Source organism: Strix aluco, chromosome 10 (genome assembly GCF_031877795.1).
Source record: "Strix aluco isolate bStrAlu1 chromosome 10, bStrAlu1.hap1, whole genome shotgun sequence".
In the NCBI taxonomy this organism is placed as follows: Eukaryota; Metazoa; Chordata; class Aves; order Strigiformes; family Strigidae; genus Strix; species Strix aluco.
The window spans coordinates 16,965,795-16,982,885 of NC_133940.1; the positions used below are offsets into that span (position 1 = coordinate 16,965,795).

General features: G+C 54.4%; 3 protein-coding genes across 4 annotated transcripts; all 3 read right to left on the reverse strand.

Annotated features, from left to right (window-relative positions):
* Positions 1 to 355: 355 nt before the first annotated feature.
* On the reverse strand, positions 356 to 4,175 carry RBMX2 (RNA binding motif protein X-linked 2). The gene is made up of 6 exons (XM_074835470.1): positions 4,045 to 4,175; positions 3,848 to 3,963; positions 3,556 to 3,607; positions 3,357 to 3,486; positions 3,029 to 3,209; positions 356 to 1,334 (listed from the first exon to the last, which is right to left on the reverse strand). The coding sequence occupies exons 1-6, from the start codon at positions 4,047 to 4,049 to the stop codon at positions 892 to 894; spliced, it is 927 nt and encodes a 308-aa protein (XP_074691571.1). The 5' UTR covers positions 4,050 to 4,175; the 3' UTR covers positions 356 to 891.
* On the reverse strand, positions 3,586 to 8,221 carry RAB33A (RAB33A, member RAS oncogene family). Of its 2 annotated transcripts, XR_012624643.1 has the most exons (4): positions 7,933 to 8,221; positions 4,234 to 4,666; positions 3,848 to 3,963; positions 3,586 to 3,607 (listed from the first exon to the last, which is right to left on the reverse strand). XR_012624643.1 is itself a non-coding variant. In XM_074835471.1 (2 exons), exons 1-2 carry the CDS (start codon positions 8,152 to 8,154, stop codon positions 4,211 to 4,213), a joined length of 678 nt encoding a protein of 225 aa, XP_074691572.1. In that variant the 5' UTR covers positions 8,155 to 8,221; the 3' UTR covers positions 4,151 to 4,210. The 2 variants fall into 2 exon arrangements, 1 of the variants encoding a protein (XP_074691572.1); XM_074835471.1 differs by lacking the exons at positions 3,586 to 3,607; positions 3,848 to 3,963 and having other exon boundaries at positions 4,151 to 4,666.
* Positions 8,222 to 10,273: 2,052 nt separating this feature from the next.
* On the reverse strand, positions 10,274 to 17,080 carry MARS2 (methionyl-tRNA synthetase 2, mitochondrial). Its single transcript, XM_074835476.1, has 3 exons — positions 16,825 to 17,080; positions 16,301 to 16,635; positions 10,274 to 11,501 (listed from the first exon to the last, which is right to left on the reverse strand). The coding sequence occupies exons 1-3, from the start codon at positions 17,024 to 17,026 to the stop codon at positions 10,323 to 10,325; spliced, it is 1,716 nt and encodes a 571-aa protein (XP_074691577.1). The 5' UTR covers positions 17,027 to 17,080; the 3' UTR covers positions 10,274 to 10,322.
* Positions 17,081 to 17,091: the final 11 nt, after the last annotated feature.

Below are 17,091 nucleotides of genomic sequence, written 5' to 3' on the forward strand. Positions count from 1 at the left end.
GCGGGGCCGCTCGCCGCCATCCCGGGGGGCGACGGCACCGGGGCCGGGCGCTGCGCCCCGCGCTTGGGGACAGCGCGAACGGGGCCCGGCCCGGCAGGGCAGCCCCAGGCGGAGCGGACCCCCGCAAACCCGCCCCCAGCGCCGCCCTGCCAGCGTCAGGGCCCCGGCCCGGCTGCGCGGGGGTCGCTCCCGCAGGGACAAAGCCAGGCAACTGCCTGAAACCGTAACGGATCCTGGCAGGAGTTATTCTCGTAGCAACCAGATCTGGCTATAAACCATCCCTCCCTCTGTCACTCCACATCAATCGCCCCTGGTTTTGTGTCCAGACAGCAAAGAAACACACCTTACCAGGAGATGGAAACGCTGCTCCCAGGGCTAGCTCCTGGTTAACAGGTAACTTTTATTTAAAAGTATTTAAAAGAAACCAAACAGTAAACAGCCCCAACACAGCTCTGGGGATCCATCACAGAAGGCAGGAACTGCGCTGGGTGGGCTCAGGACCCAAAGCTGGTGCATGAGGTCAAACCACACACCGGTCTCTCCCTGCAGTGCAGTGGGGGCACCTCCCCACCCACCCGCCCCAGAACTGACAGAACTGAGCAATTTTGGGAAGAAGAGCAGCCTCCTGCTTCCAGCAACCACCTTCATGCCACAGCACAGCGTCCCAGCACACCTGCAAGTCCGATGTTACAAGAAGGGCTGAAGGAAGCAACAAAATTCATGTCCCAGTCTGCAGCAGGGGTGGCGAGGAGAGCGCTGTCCGAGGATGGAAGGAGAAACCACGGTCCAGCCGCGGTGCTTCCCCTGCCCCAAGCGGCGCAGGGAGGCTCTGCGCAGGTTTTTGGGCAGGTTTGGGGCATCCCTTGGCCCCTTGAGTGCTCACCCCAGGACTCAGCAGCGGCTGGAGCCTCTCGCGGAGCCCCGCTCCCTGTGCCTGGGATGGGTTTCCCTGGCGCCACGCTCCCGGGATCGGCTGCCCTCAGGACCCTCTTCTCGCCGGCTGCTGTGCCCATCGCCCTTCCTGACAGCCTCCTCTCTCTTCTCCCTCTCTTCCCACAAACCGCTTTGTCCCCTCTGGTCCTGGAAGCTCTTTTCCCCTTTTCTCTCTGAAGGCCTCTGGTGCCTCCGCTCTTCCTCTTCTCGCTGCATCCTGCTCACAGGTTTCCTCTCCAAGCCCTTCCAGGGCTGCTGGCTCCCGCTGGCATAGCGGTCATAGCCGGGGTCCTCCTTCTCCTTCTTAATCTTGATTCTGGGGTGTGCCTCCTCTGTGGACACCGCCCTCTTCACAGCCTGCGAGCTCTGCTTTTGCCGTTCCTGTCTACTTTTCCCCTTATCTGAAATACAAGGTTCATCTCTCAGGACAGGCAGTCCTGCAAGCATCACGTCACCCCCCCAAGCTCTGCCTAGCACCGCAGCACCTTTCCAGCTCCCCTCCAGCCAAGCTTCACAGCCCTGTTCCCCCCTCAGAGAGATCCTACTGCACTTCCAACCCCGACCACTTTTCTCCTCTAGCTTGAGCCATCCTGCTTCCTTCTTTAACATTCCCCACATAGAGTTTGTCCCATCCAGGCTGCCCTCAAGCACTTCAACACAGCTCAGAGGATCAGCACCTTCCTTTCTTTTTCTTTCCTCAGTCACATCCACGCAGTAACAACACTGTGATCCACTCCGTGGAAATTCTCTTCTCCAGACCCAACAATTCTTTCTCTGCCTCTCTCATTTTTGTGCATCTACTCAGTGCCCTGGAGCAACATCTTGTCCCCACCCTTAGTTCTGTTGCCTGTTTTCTTTCCTCCAACACTTCTCTCAAACTAGGACTCTAGCCCCTCCACCCCACACTAAGGCCCCATCCATCCTGGCTCCCCCTCCACACGACATGGCGCTGAGCTCCTCTCTCAATGCGGGGCAGGAGCGCAGTACAGACAGGTCCCAAACCCCGATAGCACAAGGGCTCAGCCATAGCTACAAGATGTCCCCAAATACCTGCTGCTAATACCTGTCTGCCACAGGCAGAGCCCAGCTGTGGGAGGGAAGGTTCCTCTGCATGCTGTGCTGTGCCAGGAGCTCCAAGCCAATTTCAGAACAATGGACACCCCCACCCCAAGGCCACCCCACTGAACTGGCTTATGCTGGAAGCTACAACCCATCTCAGGTGGATGCTGCCTGGAAGTCGTTAGCAAGCCACAGTAAGCAGGTACTACCACAAGACACTGCCTCTAGCACTCTGCTGGCTCCAACAAACGTAACTTTTCAAGATCTCTGCCTACACAGATGGAAAATACTCTAATGGCTTCCTAAAAATCCATAGGTACAGCTGCACAGGCTGGTCCTGGCACATTTGTTCAATTTGGATATACTTTACATCTTTTTGTTTTCTTCTGAAAGATGTAGAGCCACAAATCCTGCTGTGTCCACTGAGATGGCACTTGGATGGTTTAGTATTTGCTGCATTATTAGGTCTACTTTCATAGAATCATAGAATAGTTGGGGTCAGGAGGGATCTTTAAAGGTCATCTAGTCCAACCCCCCCCTACTTTCCTTGGCTTCAGTTTCTAGCCACACAATCTCATCTAGATCTGCTGCTTTTATGTTCTATCCAATTCAATTATCTTGCATAGGCCACATAATGTTCACTCCATACATCTACACAACTCTAGTCCTACAGTAGCAGTATTCAGATTTTAAGATTAAGTGGTGCTTTGCTTAAGCCTTTCCTCTCCCCACACCCCACAGCACTGCTTCCCCCTGCAGTAACTCTGCAGCCTGACAGGCTTTTGTCCAGGAAAAGTGCTATTATTGTCTGCAAGATCCAGCTCTTCAGAGTCTGGGGGAGGTCATTCACAGGTAAGTGCTAGATACCATCACCCAGATACCCCTCAGAAGATCACAATGCAAAGGACATTAGGGCTGTGGCTTGTCAAGAGCACACCCGTCCTTGCTGTTCCCCTGAGCAAAAGGCCCTTGAGAGGCTGAGGGCTCTGTGCAGACATTCCCACCTGGGGTCAAGACTAGCAGGAACACACCTCACCTTTCTGCTTTTTTATGAGCACATCTTCATCTTCTGACAGGGAATCGGATGACGTATGAGGTGGTGTTTTAACTCCACAACCCTTTGCATGGAGGGCTTTTGTAACATCATCTAAGTCATCAGATTCCTTGGGGGGCCGATAGTTGGCCACATGGTCCACTCGAATCGTCCGTCCTTTGATCTACGAGAGGAGTCATGCTGTTAGCAAAGGCACAGACCAGCTCCCCACGTGCTGTGGGCCTGCTGTCAGGGCTCCTGTCTGATGCGAAGCAGGACCTTGGGAGCCTTGGCAGGCAGGCAGGGCTGTGTCCCAGGCTGCTTCACTCACCTTGATCCCATTGAAGTTGTCAACAGCAAGAATGGTGCTCCTCTGGTCCTCATAGCACAGAAAGCAAAACCCTTTGGACTTCCCGGTCTTCTTATCCCGCACCAGGTTAATGTTGACAACTTCTCCATACCTGCAACACACTCTCAGCACCCCGGGTGGCGGCAGGGGCACGACGGGCCCGGGGAGCTGCAGCACTTACTGCGAGAACACGCAGATGACATCCCCCTCCGTCAGCTCGTAGTGCAGCCCGCCTGCAGGGAGAGGCACACAAGGGAAGGAGGCACCGGCACCGCGTGGGCCCGGCCCCCCACAATCCCATACCGGGCCCGGCTAGGCCCTCCCCACTTCCCCAACACCACCACGCCCCCCTCCCAATCCCACCCCGGGGCCGGCCCTCCCCGCTCCCCCAACACCCCCCCCCCCCCAATCCCGGCCCTCCCCGCTCCCCCAGCATCCCCCCAGCCCCACCCCGGGCCCGGCCTGGCTCGTACCGACAAAGATCCAGGCGCTATCCTTGTACTCCGCGTGCCACGAGACGGCCTCCTGCACGCCCAGCTCCGCCTCCCGCGCGTTCAGCTCGTTGATCAGCTTCACCTTCGTCAGGGGGCTGAGAGCGAGGGCACCGTCAGCACCGAGAGCGGGGGAACGACCGGACCTCCCCACCCGCCCCCCGCGCCCGCCGACTTACTTCATGATGGCGCCGCCGCAGCCCGCGCGTGCGCTCGCCGCCGCGCATGCGCGCTGCCCGCCCTCCGCCCGAGCCGCGCCGAGCCGCGCAAAGCAACACCCAGAGCTGACTGGAACCGCAGAGACTTTATTGGGGTGACCGTGACAGAGGGCGGCGGGGGCCCTGCTCAGCACGGGCAGGAGTTTTTACCGTTGGCATCGTGCGTTGGCTCCAGCCTGCGGGGCTGGCCCGGCCGCCCCTCCAGGTCCCGGCAGAGCAGCGAGCGCTGTGCCTTCAGCCGGCAGGCCAGGCACATGAAAATGGCATCCACGTTCTGGCTCTCCTTAGGGTCCTTGGCCGAGGTCTCAAACAAAAGCATGTTGTGAGCGTCGGCGAACTTCAGGGCCATGCTGGATGGCACTTGGATCAGGTCTTTCAAGTCACACTTGTTCCCAACAAGCACCCTGGGGACCAGGGGGGGCACTGCGTGCCCGTTGCACTCCTCGATCCACGTCTTGAGGTTGGTGAAGGAGGTCATCTTTGTGACATCATAGACGAAGACAACGGCATGCACGTTGCGGTAGTAATGCTCTACCATGCTCTTCCGAAACCTCTCCTGGCCAGCCGTGTCCCACACTTGCACCTAGGAAGCAAAGCAGGCAAGAAAGAAAGGCCACAGGAGCGCTGAGTGTCCACCCCGGCGCAGGGCCTGCTGCCTGGGGAGCAGGCTGGCTTGCTGAACCCCCTGCTGGAGGAGGCAGGAGGGCTTCCTGCTCCTCCACCTCTGGCAGCGGTGCCACAGCCCTGAGGCAGGGCACAGGCAAGGCAAGGCTCGCAGGGAGAGGCTATCTCTTCTTAGAGGAACCAGGACTGACGGATGAGTTACACAAGCGTTTGGGCCTACACTGACAGTGCCCAAGGCTGTATACGACAGGGCACGCGCTTGTGTAATTCAACCAAGCCAGCCCAGCTCATCTAGTAAGAGAGATCACAGCACTTTCATCAGGGAGCACTGGTCCCTGCCTCTCATCCTTTTCCTGATGCACTTGACCACAATCCCCACCACAGAAACAAAACACTTATTTCACATTCTTGTGCCAGATCAGGACATTTGTCCACCTAATCCTACGCTGTAAGAGAGAACCCCAACAGTTATACGGTGGTACATACAGAGGAGTCAGGGCAAAGAGAAGATGAGGAGAGCCACCCTTTGTGTGAGAGCGCAGTGGGAGGGGATGGGTGAGCAACCAACTGAGAGCTTGTGGGTGAGGATTAAAGAGCAGGCTGGCATGGGTGACATTGTCAGGAGTGTCTGCTATAGGCCACCTGACCAGGAAGAACAAGCAGATGAGGTCCTCTAAAGGCAGATAGGAGCAGCCTCATGTCTGCAGGCCCTGATCCTGTCACTGATGACAACTTCCTGACCCAAGTGAGAGAGGAGTCAACAAGCTCCTGGTCTGGATGAGCAGACAGTGCAGTGACTGGAAACTGGCTGAACGTATGGGCCTAGAAGGTGGTGATCAGTGACGCAAAGTCTAGTTGAACACTGGTAACTAGCAGTGTACCCCAGGGGTCAATACTAGGCTCAGTCCTGTTCGACATCTTCATTAATGATCTGGATGGTGGGGCAGATTATGCCCTCAGCAAGTGTGCAGATGACACCAAACTGGGAGGAGTGTGGCTAGTATGTCAGATGGTTGTGCTGCCATCCAGAGGGACCTCAGCAGGCTGGAGAAATGCACTGACAGGAACCTCATGAAGTTCAATAAAGAGAAGTGCCAAGTCCCGTCCCTGGGGAGGAAAAGCTCCAGGCACCAGTACACAGGGGACCACCCAGCTGCAAAGCTGCTTTGCAGAAAAGGACTTGGGGGTCCTGGTGGACACCAGGTTGAACATGAGCCAGCAGTGTGCCCTTGCAGCAAAAGTGGTGAATGGTATCCTGGGCTGCATTAGACAAAGTATTACCAGCAGGCCAAAGGAGGTGATCCATCCCCTTTTTTCAGTGCTGGTGAGGCCACAGCTGGAGTGCTGTGTTCAGTTCTGAGCTTCCCAGTACAGGAGAGGCCCATATGGACTGGAGAGTCCAGCAAAGGGCCATGAAGATGATGAAGGGACTGGAGTCTCTCCCCTACAAGGAAAGGCCAAGAGAGCTGGGACTGTTTAGCCTGCAGAAGAGAAGGCTCAGGGGAATATCTTACCAATGTGTATAGATACCTGAAGGGAGACTACAAAGAGGATAGAGTCTGGTTCTTTTCAGTGGTGCCCAGTGCCAAGACCAGAGGCAATGGGCACACACTGAAACACAGGAGATTCCCTCTGAACATCAGGAAACACCTTTCCCTGTGAGGGTGACCGAGCACTTGCACAGGTTGCCCAAGGAGGGTGTGGAGTCCCCATCCTTAGAGGTATTCAAAAGCCACGTGGCCATGGACCTGGGCAATGAGCTCTGGGTTGCTGTGCTTCAGCAGGGGGTTGGAGCAGATAGCCTCCTGAGGTCCCTCCCAACCCACACTTTGCTGTTAGTCTGTGACTCTATGAGTTCTCCTGGCCCTTGCAGGTAATGTCCTGAAGCCTGGAACTGGCAATTTCCAAACAAATGTCTTGGGTTAATCCAAATTGGCCTGCCTCAGAGTGTTATCAGAGTGGAAAAACGCTGGCAAAGAAAAGATGCTGCTCATTCATTTCCCTGCCAGTCTCTCCTAGGTTGTTCCATCTGGGCAGAACAGGAGAGAAGGGTACCTTGCCCTCACCCACCTCTCACCTCCCCTCTTGGACACATGGTCCCAGGAAAAGGCCAGTTTGCTGCACTGCCTCCCACTCCTGCCTGCTGGAGCACAAATAATATCCAAAGGTAGAAAGCCTGGCAACATTTCCCAGCTAGTGGCAGTAAGACAGGCTTCATGCCAGCCTGCACTACAGCTTATAACAACACAGCTATGTGGTGTTGGATAGAGCTGGGGGAGGCAGGGGGAAAAATGAGCACCTCTCCTCTTAAAGGAGAGAAAGATGTTCATGGACAGTTTAAAAGCACAGCTGAAGTTCTTACCCACCAATAGCAGCTCTGATTTCATTGTGATTAGTCCCTCAACTTTTGATCACCCATCTGTCAGCAAAATAGCAATATTTGCTTCTTCCAGCAGTCAGCCTTACACTAGACAGCTGTCGGTGTTGATCCACCTAACCAGGCAGGCCAAGCTCGGCTGCAAACAGTGCTTCCCAGGCTGTTTCCTACCAGCTGCTGCTGATCTGCAGATCTGCTCTGACACATCAGCCAGAGCTCTCTGGGTCTGGACTGATGCATTTGTTACAGGTGTCACACTGGCCTTCGTACAGCAAATTCATCCTATTCTAATTCTGCTGAAATTGCACCCTCCCAGTGCTTGCTGACAGCAGTCTTCAGCATTAATACCACAGCTGCCAAGCCCACTGCAACCAGCTCATGCAAGCTCCTGGCCCTCCAGCACAGCCACTGCCAGCCTACAACCATCTGCTCCCCCGAAAACACACTGGTTTCTGCGTGCAGCTCCTTCCCCCAGCTCCCCACAGCTCTGCCTCTCTTTTGGTCCAGCTTCAGAAGCTGGAGGCCGCCCTGATGCTTTGAGGACCCGGTTATGCTGCCTGCCAGGAGAGCTGGAGGACAGCAGCGTTTCACCCCAAGCAATCCTTTCAGACCGGCTGCGAACCCCATAAATAGCACCGAGGCAGCAGGGACAGGCTCAGAAAGTGTCCCCGCACCACGGGGAGGAGAAACCTTTCCCCTGTTGCCCTTCCTCGAGTTGGGCTGAAACCAGAAAAGCCCCCGGGAGGCGTCTGGGGGGCAGAGCGGCAGCCCCGGGGCAGGGGCTGCCTTCACTGCCCGGGCCGCTGCCGGCCAGCCCCGGGCCCGGTGCCGGTGCTGCCGTGGCCCACCTTGATGCGCTCCCCCTCGATCTCCACCGTCTTCTCGCGGAAGTCCACGCCGATGGTGGCCTCGGTCTTGTCGGGGAAGGTGCCCCCGCAGAAGCGGAAGGTCAGGCACGTCTTGCCCACGTTCGAGTCTCCGATCACGATGATCTTGAAGATGCGGGTCTGCACGTACGGCTCCAGCGAAGAGTCGGGGCCCGGCGGCCGCCCGCTGCCGCCCGCCGCCATCCCGCGCCGCCGCCGCCTCACCGTCTCATGGGGCCGCGCCGCCCCACGCACCGGCTACGGCACAGCCCCACGCACCGGCACGGCACGGCACGGCCCCGCCCCGCGTGCCGGCACCGGCACGGCCCCGCCCCACGCACCGGCACGGCCCCGCCCCGCGTACCGGCACGGGCACGGCCCCGCCCCGCGCACTCGCCTGGGCACGGGGACCCGCGTGGCGGGTTCAGAGCCCCGGGCCAGGCGATGGATCCGGGGACAAACGGCCTTCGCAGCCCGGGCATCCCGGCGGCTGCCTTCCCGGGCGGGCAGGGGACCGGCGGGGCAGCCACACAGGTCACCTCCCGGGAGGGAGAGCAGTCCAAGGCCAGTGGTGACAGCAGGGTGGGGCAGGACCAGAAACTGGGGGACAGAAACACCCACACGCTCAAGAGCCGAGAGGTGCCAACGTGCTCGCTCCCCCCGTGGCTGGCGATGCCAAAACACCGGGATCGGCAGCCCCGGCCACGGGGGCTGCACGGAAGAGCCCCGCACAGGCCTCTGCCCACGCTCGTGGCATGAGGGCACGGAGGGCTGCAGCCTGAAGCACACACACAGGGCTGGCAGGAGCGAGGGGTACCAGGTAAAGCTGCACAGGGAGGAGGATTACCACCGCAGGAGCGGGCTGAGGGGACCTGGCTTTCTTCTCACGGGTAATCTGAAATAGGCCGCACAGCGTGCTGCGGCACAGGGCGGGCATCGTGGAGAACCACAAGGGCAACACGAGGGAGAAGCAGGATGGTCTGTCCGTCCCTCTGCTGCGTCCGCGGAGATCCGCGGTGCTCCGAGGGGGTTGCGCTGCTCCTGTTGACCCTGGTAACACAGCCCAGGCAGCTCCAAAAGAGATCGCAGCCCCCTAAAACTGGCTGCTGATACAAGACTCCTGCAGGGCAGGCACTTGATGGGAACCAGAGGAGCCAAAGGCAGGGACCTCTGGTAAATCCTTCCCAAAGCGGTCACAACTGCACCAAGGTACCAGTGCTCAGCTGCCTGCTTCCAGCAGCACTGAAATGCAACAAAGAGGGTGCAATAAACCATGCAGCAGGCAGAAAAGCCTCCTAAAGTTGAGTCTGGACCTGAAATGCATTCCCCCCCCCACACCCCTTTCCAATTTTGCTCATGTCTGCAGGTCTGTGCAGCTGAGTGAGACCACCCACTTGACCGCTGAGCCATCCCGTCTCACTGGACCATCTCTGTGTAAAGAGCAGTCACACAGAAGGGATCTTCCCCATCGAGGCTCACACAGACATCAGCTAAATGGAGGTTTGGACCCATAAAGGAAGCTCAGCTGATGGACCCAACAGATCCATTTGGACTGTATCCCAGAGATGTTACAGGGAAACCATTTCTGACTACCCCCAGCTAATTTGGGCCTGGCCAGAAACCTGCAGGGCAAAATCGAGATGAGGACACCAGCTGCAGAACTGATGCTCAGCCCTCTGTGTCAGCAGAGACAACACTGAGAAGGCACCAGGAAAGACCCCTTCTTTCCTCAGGGTTAGTTTGATCCTCCTGGAGACTCAGCCTGAATGTTAGCCTGAGGGGAGATTCCTGGAGTGAGCCAGCGAGCCAGTTGGGGAGCTGCTGTCTGAAGAGATTGCTGAGCAGATCGACTGCCACATTTGTGTTTGGTGTCTTCAGCAGAGCACCTGACCCGTTCCATCAGAAAAGAGAAGGTAAAGGGGTCAGGAGGGAAGATATGCGACACAGGCAAGAGGGTTCTCTATGGAGCCCCAAGACTGTATAGGAAGAGTTCCCTATTTTAAAGGGACAAGTATTTGCTTCAGCTGCTTTTTATGTCCCATAAAATACATCAGGGGGAAAAAAGCAGCAATATTCAAACCCTAGGCTATGTCTTCAGAATGCTGTTACCAATTTAGCTAATTAGGTGTTCCTTCAAGGGTGCTACTTGAGCAGCTTTCCCCACTCATGCAACTCATCTGCCTGTGTCTGCTTCTCACGTCGGGCACAGACCTATGCCGGTCACTAGGCAGGACAGCACAGCCCTGCTCAGTCTGGTTTTCCACTCATCCACTTTATACCACCACCAAGAGATGGGAGGAACATGCTTTTAACAAAGACAACATTTTCTGGGAGTTCCTGGAGGCTTTTATTTACGGAAGCTGTTTGTCAGACTAAAGCTTCTTGGTTTCTGTCTGAGGCTGTCTTGACTTCTCTAGTCTGTGAAATAAAATGCCAGTGTCAGGTCCAAGCTGCCTCCCTTCAAAGGGACACGACTTCCCATTGTAGCGTGCCAGAAATGTCAAACTCGAGAGACCTCTCTCTTCTGGCTCAACAGCCAGCCTGGAAAGCAACCTGTCTGCAGTGTGTGGGATCACAGGCTGCAGGAGAGTCCCATAGACACGCAGGCATTCCAGCGTAACGTGGATGATGGTGTCAAGCCAGAGCTGCTCTGCAGGGTCTTTTCGGTTGAGTTTCCAAGGTCTGTGTCTCTGGAAGAAACTGTTGGTCTGCCTGACACACAGGGCAATGCATTCTAAAGCCTTGTAGATCTGGAAACCTTCGAAATAATTAGCCACCTGCAGAGGCAGAGAAGCCACAGATGCCACAAACTCATAGTCTTCCGCAGAAGCCCTACCCATGCCTTTTGTCTCCCTGTAATCCAAGACTTTTGGAAAACAAGACTCTGAGAAACAAGGGTAAGTGTTGCTGGGGTTAATGCTGAGGGCTGTTGACCGATTGAGAAGTCCCCCAAGTGCATCTGCCAGCTCTGAATTCACTACCTTAACAACCTTCTCATCATAATAGTCACAGTCCCGCTCAGGTACACCCTGCCTTAGCAGGAAGTACCGAAATCCGTCTACTGTGTACTGTCCAATACAAGCAAAGGGGTCAATCACATTGCCCAGGCTTTTGGACATCTTCTGCCCACGGACAGTCCAGTGGGAGTGCACAAGGATTCGCTCAGGGGGAGCCAGCCCTGCTGCCATCAGCAGTGCTGGCCAGTAGACAGCATGAAACTTGAGGATGTCCTTGCCCACAACATGGTGCACAGCTGGCCACCACTCACCATGTGTCTCAGGGTAGCCCACCACGCTCAGATAGTTCACCAAGGCATCTACCCATACATAAATAGTTTGTGTTGAGTCACTGGGGACAGGGATACCCCACTGCAGCCGGCTCCTCTCACGAGAGACGGACAAGTCTGGCAAGTCCTCTTCCAGCCAGTGGAGCACACGCTGGTAGAAAGGGTGTGGGGAAATGGCCTGTGGGTTGTCCCGGAGCCACTTCCGCAACGGATCCTGGAACGCTGAAAGCCTGAACATGTAATTCTCCTCTTTGGTCCAGTGCACCTGAGAAGGCAGGAGAGAAAAGAATTACGGCCCAAACACCCTGCAAATGGTTTTACAATTTGCACAGATCATTCTCAGTGTGGAGTTCGTCGCACGCTCCTTCTGCATTGGAATGTGCTCCCCACCACGCATGAAGCCCCTGGTATCTTCCTATGAGTAGTGGGAACCTCCTAAGGTACCTGCTTCCCTGGGTTTCCCAGGGCAACACGCAAGGACTTCAGCACTTGGGACTCTGCTTTTAAAGATGCTCATGCCCCCAGGGAAGGAATACCTTTCTACCTGCCAGACTTAGTTGTCATCAGGCAAGAATTAGGGAGACAAGAATACACTTTCTTAAAAACATAGTTTTGCAATAATAATAGAAAATAACGAAAAGACAAAGTGACATTATTAATTACTGCCTTACTAACAATCCTGATGCGTGCTGTAGTGCTAGGGTCTGAATAATAGGCCCTGAAACAAAGTTGACCTCTAGATGAACCTCACAACTAAACGTTATCCATTATTGGTATCTGTTAGTCAGTAAAATCTGTATTACCATTAATTATTAGTATTTAATCATTAATGAAATATGTATGCTCACTAGTGAAAGATGTAGCTTAGACAAAATGTAGTTAGTAGTGAGGAGAAAATGCTGTGAGAAAGTGTATCCAACTTTCCCTGTTTAGCCTTGTTCAAGGCTGAGAACCCAAGAGTTTGGGCTTGTTAGAAACTCCCTTGGTTCTCCCCCTTGAGCCCTGGCCAGGCTTTGGGTGAATTCCAACAGGAGGATGAAACCAGATGTTTCTGCTCAAAACAAAGGTGCAAGTCATTCTGACTTGCTGATTTTTGGTAAATAAGGCTGGACCTGCTTGCCATGACTTTGGGTGCCTCACCCACGGATGGACACATCACGTAGGACTTCCCACTTGCAGGGAAAAGTGCTCCAAATCCTCGCTGCAACCGGGGCTCCCCAGTGACTGCAGATCTGGATGTTGGTAACATATGCAAGTGGTGATTATCTTTCTTAATCACTATTCTCCCCGCTGTGTAGTAATGATTAGCTGCATTACCTTGCTTAACTGGATGTAGTAATAAGTAAGTGTACTATTCTGTATTTTTCTTATTGCTTATTTTCTGTAGTACTTAGTTATATCCTTTGATTATTAACAGTAAAATCAGCCTACTCTTTTCACTCTGGTGTCCAAGTTTAACTGGCATCCTTGATCAGCAGAACAGGTGCCTCTGCTTTTCTCCTAGGCACTATGTTCCTCTTTCTCTCCAGTTTAAGAATTAGTGCATCTTAGGTTCTCACTTTGTTAGCCTAAAATCATCTTAAAGTACTGACAGCACTTCTCCCACAAATTTAAATTCATTAAAAAACACATTTAGCTAAAACAATGAAAACTTTGTGGGTAGATATGGTACGAGCGAACTGTGTAAAGGCACTCAAGAGATCTATGGCTAGCTAGGTCAAGAAGTCTTACCTTTCAAAGCTAAATAAGACTGTAAGATAAGAAACTATAGGCTTTGGCATCACACAGGAGAGTTTCAGTTTCTAGCACTGAACCCAACAACTTCTGACTGAGTCAAAAAGTGCCTCACTCCCAATACAACCAGTAAAGAGCCTCATGCTGACATACCCTAAGGAGTAATTAATCCCAGTGGTACAAAACTGCTTTATGATGTAGCTGAATTCACTGATTTCAGTAGCAGCCAGTAGCCAATACTACCTTTGCTTACTTGACTAGAAGGTTATCCCAAAAGAAATAGTCTCCCCTACACAAAACATAAACAAGTTACACAAAAATGTTTTGGTCCCACCCCCCGAATTCTTTATATTTTTCCATAATCTTTTTTAGTTTCTGGGTACCAGCTCTCAGCACTCTGTCCAGGCGTAACACTTCACACAGAGCCAATGCCATGTCCTCTATCCAACATTCCCTTTTACACAATCCAGTGACCCTTTTGGTAACAACTCAGGACACAAAAGCCATACCAAAATCTGACAAGTGCTAAGAGCTGAGCTAGCTCTTATCAGCTAGCCACCTGCAGAAAAGGTGGTTGTCAGGTGAGTAGAGAGTAGTTCAGCAGGAAGAAGAAAAGAGATTAGAAATAGGCTGTCTCCTGTGAACTGGTAAATTAGAGCCTGGAGCATACAGAGAGGTTGATAAAGGGCAGAGTAATTATAACCTGCAAAACTGGTGTCTCTGTTCAAGGCTTGCCTGTGAACAGTTACTGGAATATCTGCCCTGAAGAGAAATCTGTGTGCCTTCTCCCCTGACTTTCAAACAGCTCTGACCTTACGAGCACAGGATAATTCAGGAAGTGTCTAGTCCGGGCTCCTGCTCACAGCAGGGTCGCATACAGGGTTAGAACAGCTTACTCAGGGCTTTAGCGAGGCACGTATTTAAAATCTCTAAAGATGGAGACCACTTCCCCAGGCAGCCTGTTCTGCTGCTTGGCTGTCCTCATGGGGAAAAAGTTCCTCTGTAAATTCGGTCTGAATCTCTCTTGTTTCAACTTATGCCCATTCTCTCATCCTCCTGCCACATACCATTAGAAGAACCTGGGTCCACCTTCTAGATGACCTCCTTGTAGCTATTGGGGAGCTTCTGCCACTAGGCCCTCCCAAAATCCTGACTTCTCTAAGGTTGAAGAAACCAGCTCCCTCAGCCTCTCCTCAAACAGCAAGTGCTCTAGCATCCTAATCATCTTCCTGGCCCTCCACTGAACTCCTTCCAGTTTCTAGGTTGTGTTTCCTGTATTAGGGGACAGAAAACTGGATGCAGTACCCAGATGTGGTCATTTAGAGTGCTGAGTAGAGGAGGATAATCATATCCCTTGAACAGGAATTGTTCCTGTTCATACAGCTTGAGATAATCCCGTTGGCTGCCTTTGCTGCCAGGGCACACTGCTGCCTCACATCCAGCTTGTTGTTTATCAACCCCCCAGGGCTTTTTCATCACACTCCCGGGACAGTCAGTTCCCAGCTCCAGCTCACTGCCTCATCAGAAAGAGAAGCCCTGCAGCCTCACACACGCCAACTGTCTCCTGGCTGGACCGAGCAATGACTGAATGCAATAAATGCAGTCCCCCTCCCAGCAAATACAGAACACCACAGTTCCTGGTCCTGCAATGGAGCATCTGCAGGTAAACTAATCCACCACCCTACACCAGAACGAACCCATAAAATGAGAGCAGCAGAGGTGGGACAGGCCCTCCACCTCTCTCCAGCCCCACAGCCTGCTCACAGCAGGGCTGGCACCAGCCAAAGGTGACTGGAGCTTTACCCAGCCAAGGATGGGGCTCCCCCACCTCACTGGGGACTGGCCCCAGGACTGCACCGCCCTCCTGGGGAAAGAGCTTATCCTAACGCCCAGCCTGACCCCACAGCACAGCCTGTGGCATCATTATCCCTTGCTCTACCTAGCACCTGGCACTCCCATGAAGCACATGGCTTTGTGCTCTTTGTGCCCCGTGAATAGGTGTAGGCTGCTATTAGCTTGTCCCTTTGCATCCCGTTTGGCAAAACTAAACTGGCCCAGTTCCCTCTACCTCTTGTAGGCATGTGCTCCGTACCCTGACCACAGTGGGAGCCTCTGGTGGCCCTTCTCCAGCTTCTCTGCACATTAAATGACACAAAAGCGCAGTAACAGAGTGAAGGAGGATCATTTCCTACAGAACAGACTCTGATATCTCAGTGTTCAAGGAAGACCTGAAGAACATAATTCAAAGATGAGCTATACATTTTCAGCCCCAAGCTCTACTAGATGCCAAGAATCAGAGACTCGCCTGAAGTACAGGTTTTATGGCATGTTGTAAACTCCCCCTTTTCTTTCACAAAACCCTCAAGAAATGAACTGTCTCTTTCTGGTTGAAGATAAACACCTACCATCTCTTTCCACCACCTTGCAAGACCTTCTCTGCACCATGCACACTACTGTTTCTCTTGCACAGTTTGATATGCAGCTAAGGCAAGTAACTGTTCTCAGGGTATATTTGACTTTGAAGCCTGCTGGCTCTATTTTGGATCTAAAGAATGATTTCTCTGCCTGGAAACTTATCTTTTCCCCAACTACATTAGGTGCTTTATCAAGAGATATTATTTGCCAACGCACCCCTTTCTGTGTGAACCAACAGTCCTATGACCCAGCCTCATACAAATATCACAAGAGCGTAACCTCCACTTAGCTCTGAAGCATGACTATCTGCAACTGCTGGATTAAATCATGTCACTCCTGACACCTTACAGAAAACGCAGTGGCAGAGACTCTCAGTCAGGCACCACACTCCTGGTTGCACCACTATTCAGCCATCAGACTAGACCACAAGCAGATGATGCTACGGTGTTTTACGTAAGGCCAAAATCCACATAACAAGATTGATGCAAAGTGTCCAGAGGCCAAACTGAATTGCCTCACAAAACACGTCTCAAACTCCAGACACCCAACAAACACCTCAGTTATAAACACCTGTATCCTTCTGCAGTTAACTTCTTTCATCACTGCTTTAAAACGCTGCCTCCAGGCCAGCAGCCTGCGAAACCCAGCAGCAGCCGAATCCTTCCCATGGCACATGGCTAAAATTTGCATCTGCCAGTTGGGGTTCTGGCAGCTCCCCCTTGCCTCACCACACAGCACTATCAACACAGAAGAGACATTCTATGAAATACAGGCAAGTCTCAGCTGACATGAATTACAAAAGGTTATGGGAAGCATTAAACACTCCCAAATCTGGCCAGACCAGAGCAACAGATGAGTGCGCAGTGCTTCTGCAGGACTGGTCGCCCTTGACCAGGACGGTGCAGGTGCCGTTACCTGATGGCCGGTCTCCAAAGACACCTTGCACGGGCGTCCCTGGGCATCCCTGCGCTCGGCGAGCTGGCTCTCGGGGAGGAAGCACTCCTCGGGAGTGCAGTACCAGCCCTCGTAAGACCCTTTGTAGAGTGCCCCGCCATCCCGGAGGGCACCCCAGAAATGACGCACGGCTCGCTGGTGGCGGGGCTCGCTGGTGCGGGTGAAGTCAGTGAAGGAGACGGCGGCGTGGGTCAAGGCCTGGTGGAAAAGGCTGGAGACCCGCTCGCAGAGCTCTGGGGGCGACGTCCCTGCCGCGGCCGCGGCCTGCTGGATCTTCAGCCCGTGTTCGTCGGTCCCTGAAACGGCAGAGAAGGCGGGGTGCCGCGGGGGCCTCACCCTGCTCCCGCGGGGACACAGGGGCCTCGGGACCAGCCTGAGGACACCGGAAACGGGGTCAGCCTCAGAGCCCCGGGGGAGGCGGGTCAGCCCCGGGGATGGGCCGGAGGGTGCGGGTCAGGCGCGGCGCCCGGCGGACCCACACTCACCAGTGGAGAGGCGGCCGGGGCCGGCGCCGCGGAGGCGGCGGTGGCGGTGCAAAGCGTCGGCCAGCAGGGCGGAGTAGAGGTGCCCGATGTGCGGCGGCCCGTTAGCGTAGAAAATGGGCGTGGAGAGCAGGAGGCGGCGGCCGGGCCCGGTGGCGGCAGCGCGGCGGGGCGGGCGCGAAAGGCGGCGGAGAGGCCGCAACATGGCGGCGCCGCCATAGAGACGGCAGGGCAGAGGGGACCCACCGGGCAGGGCCGGCGGAGGCGCGG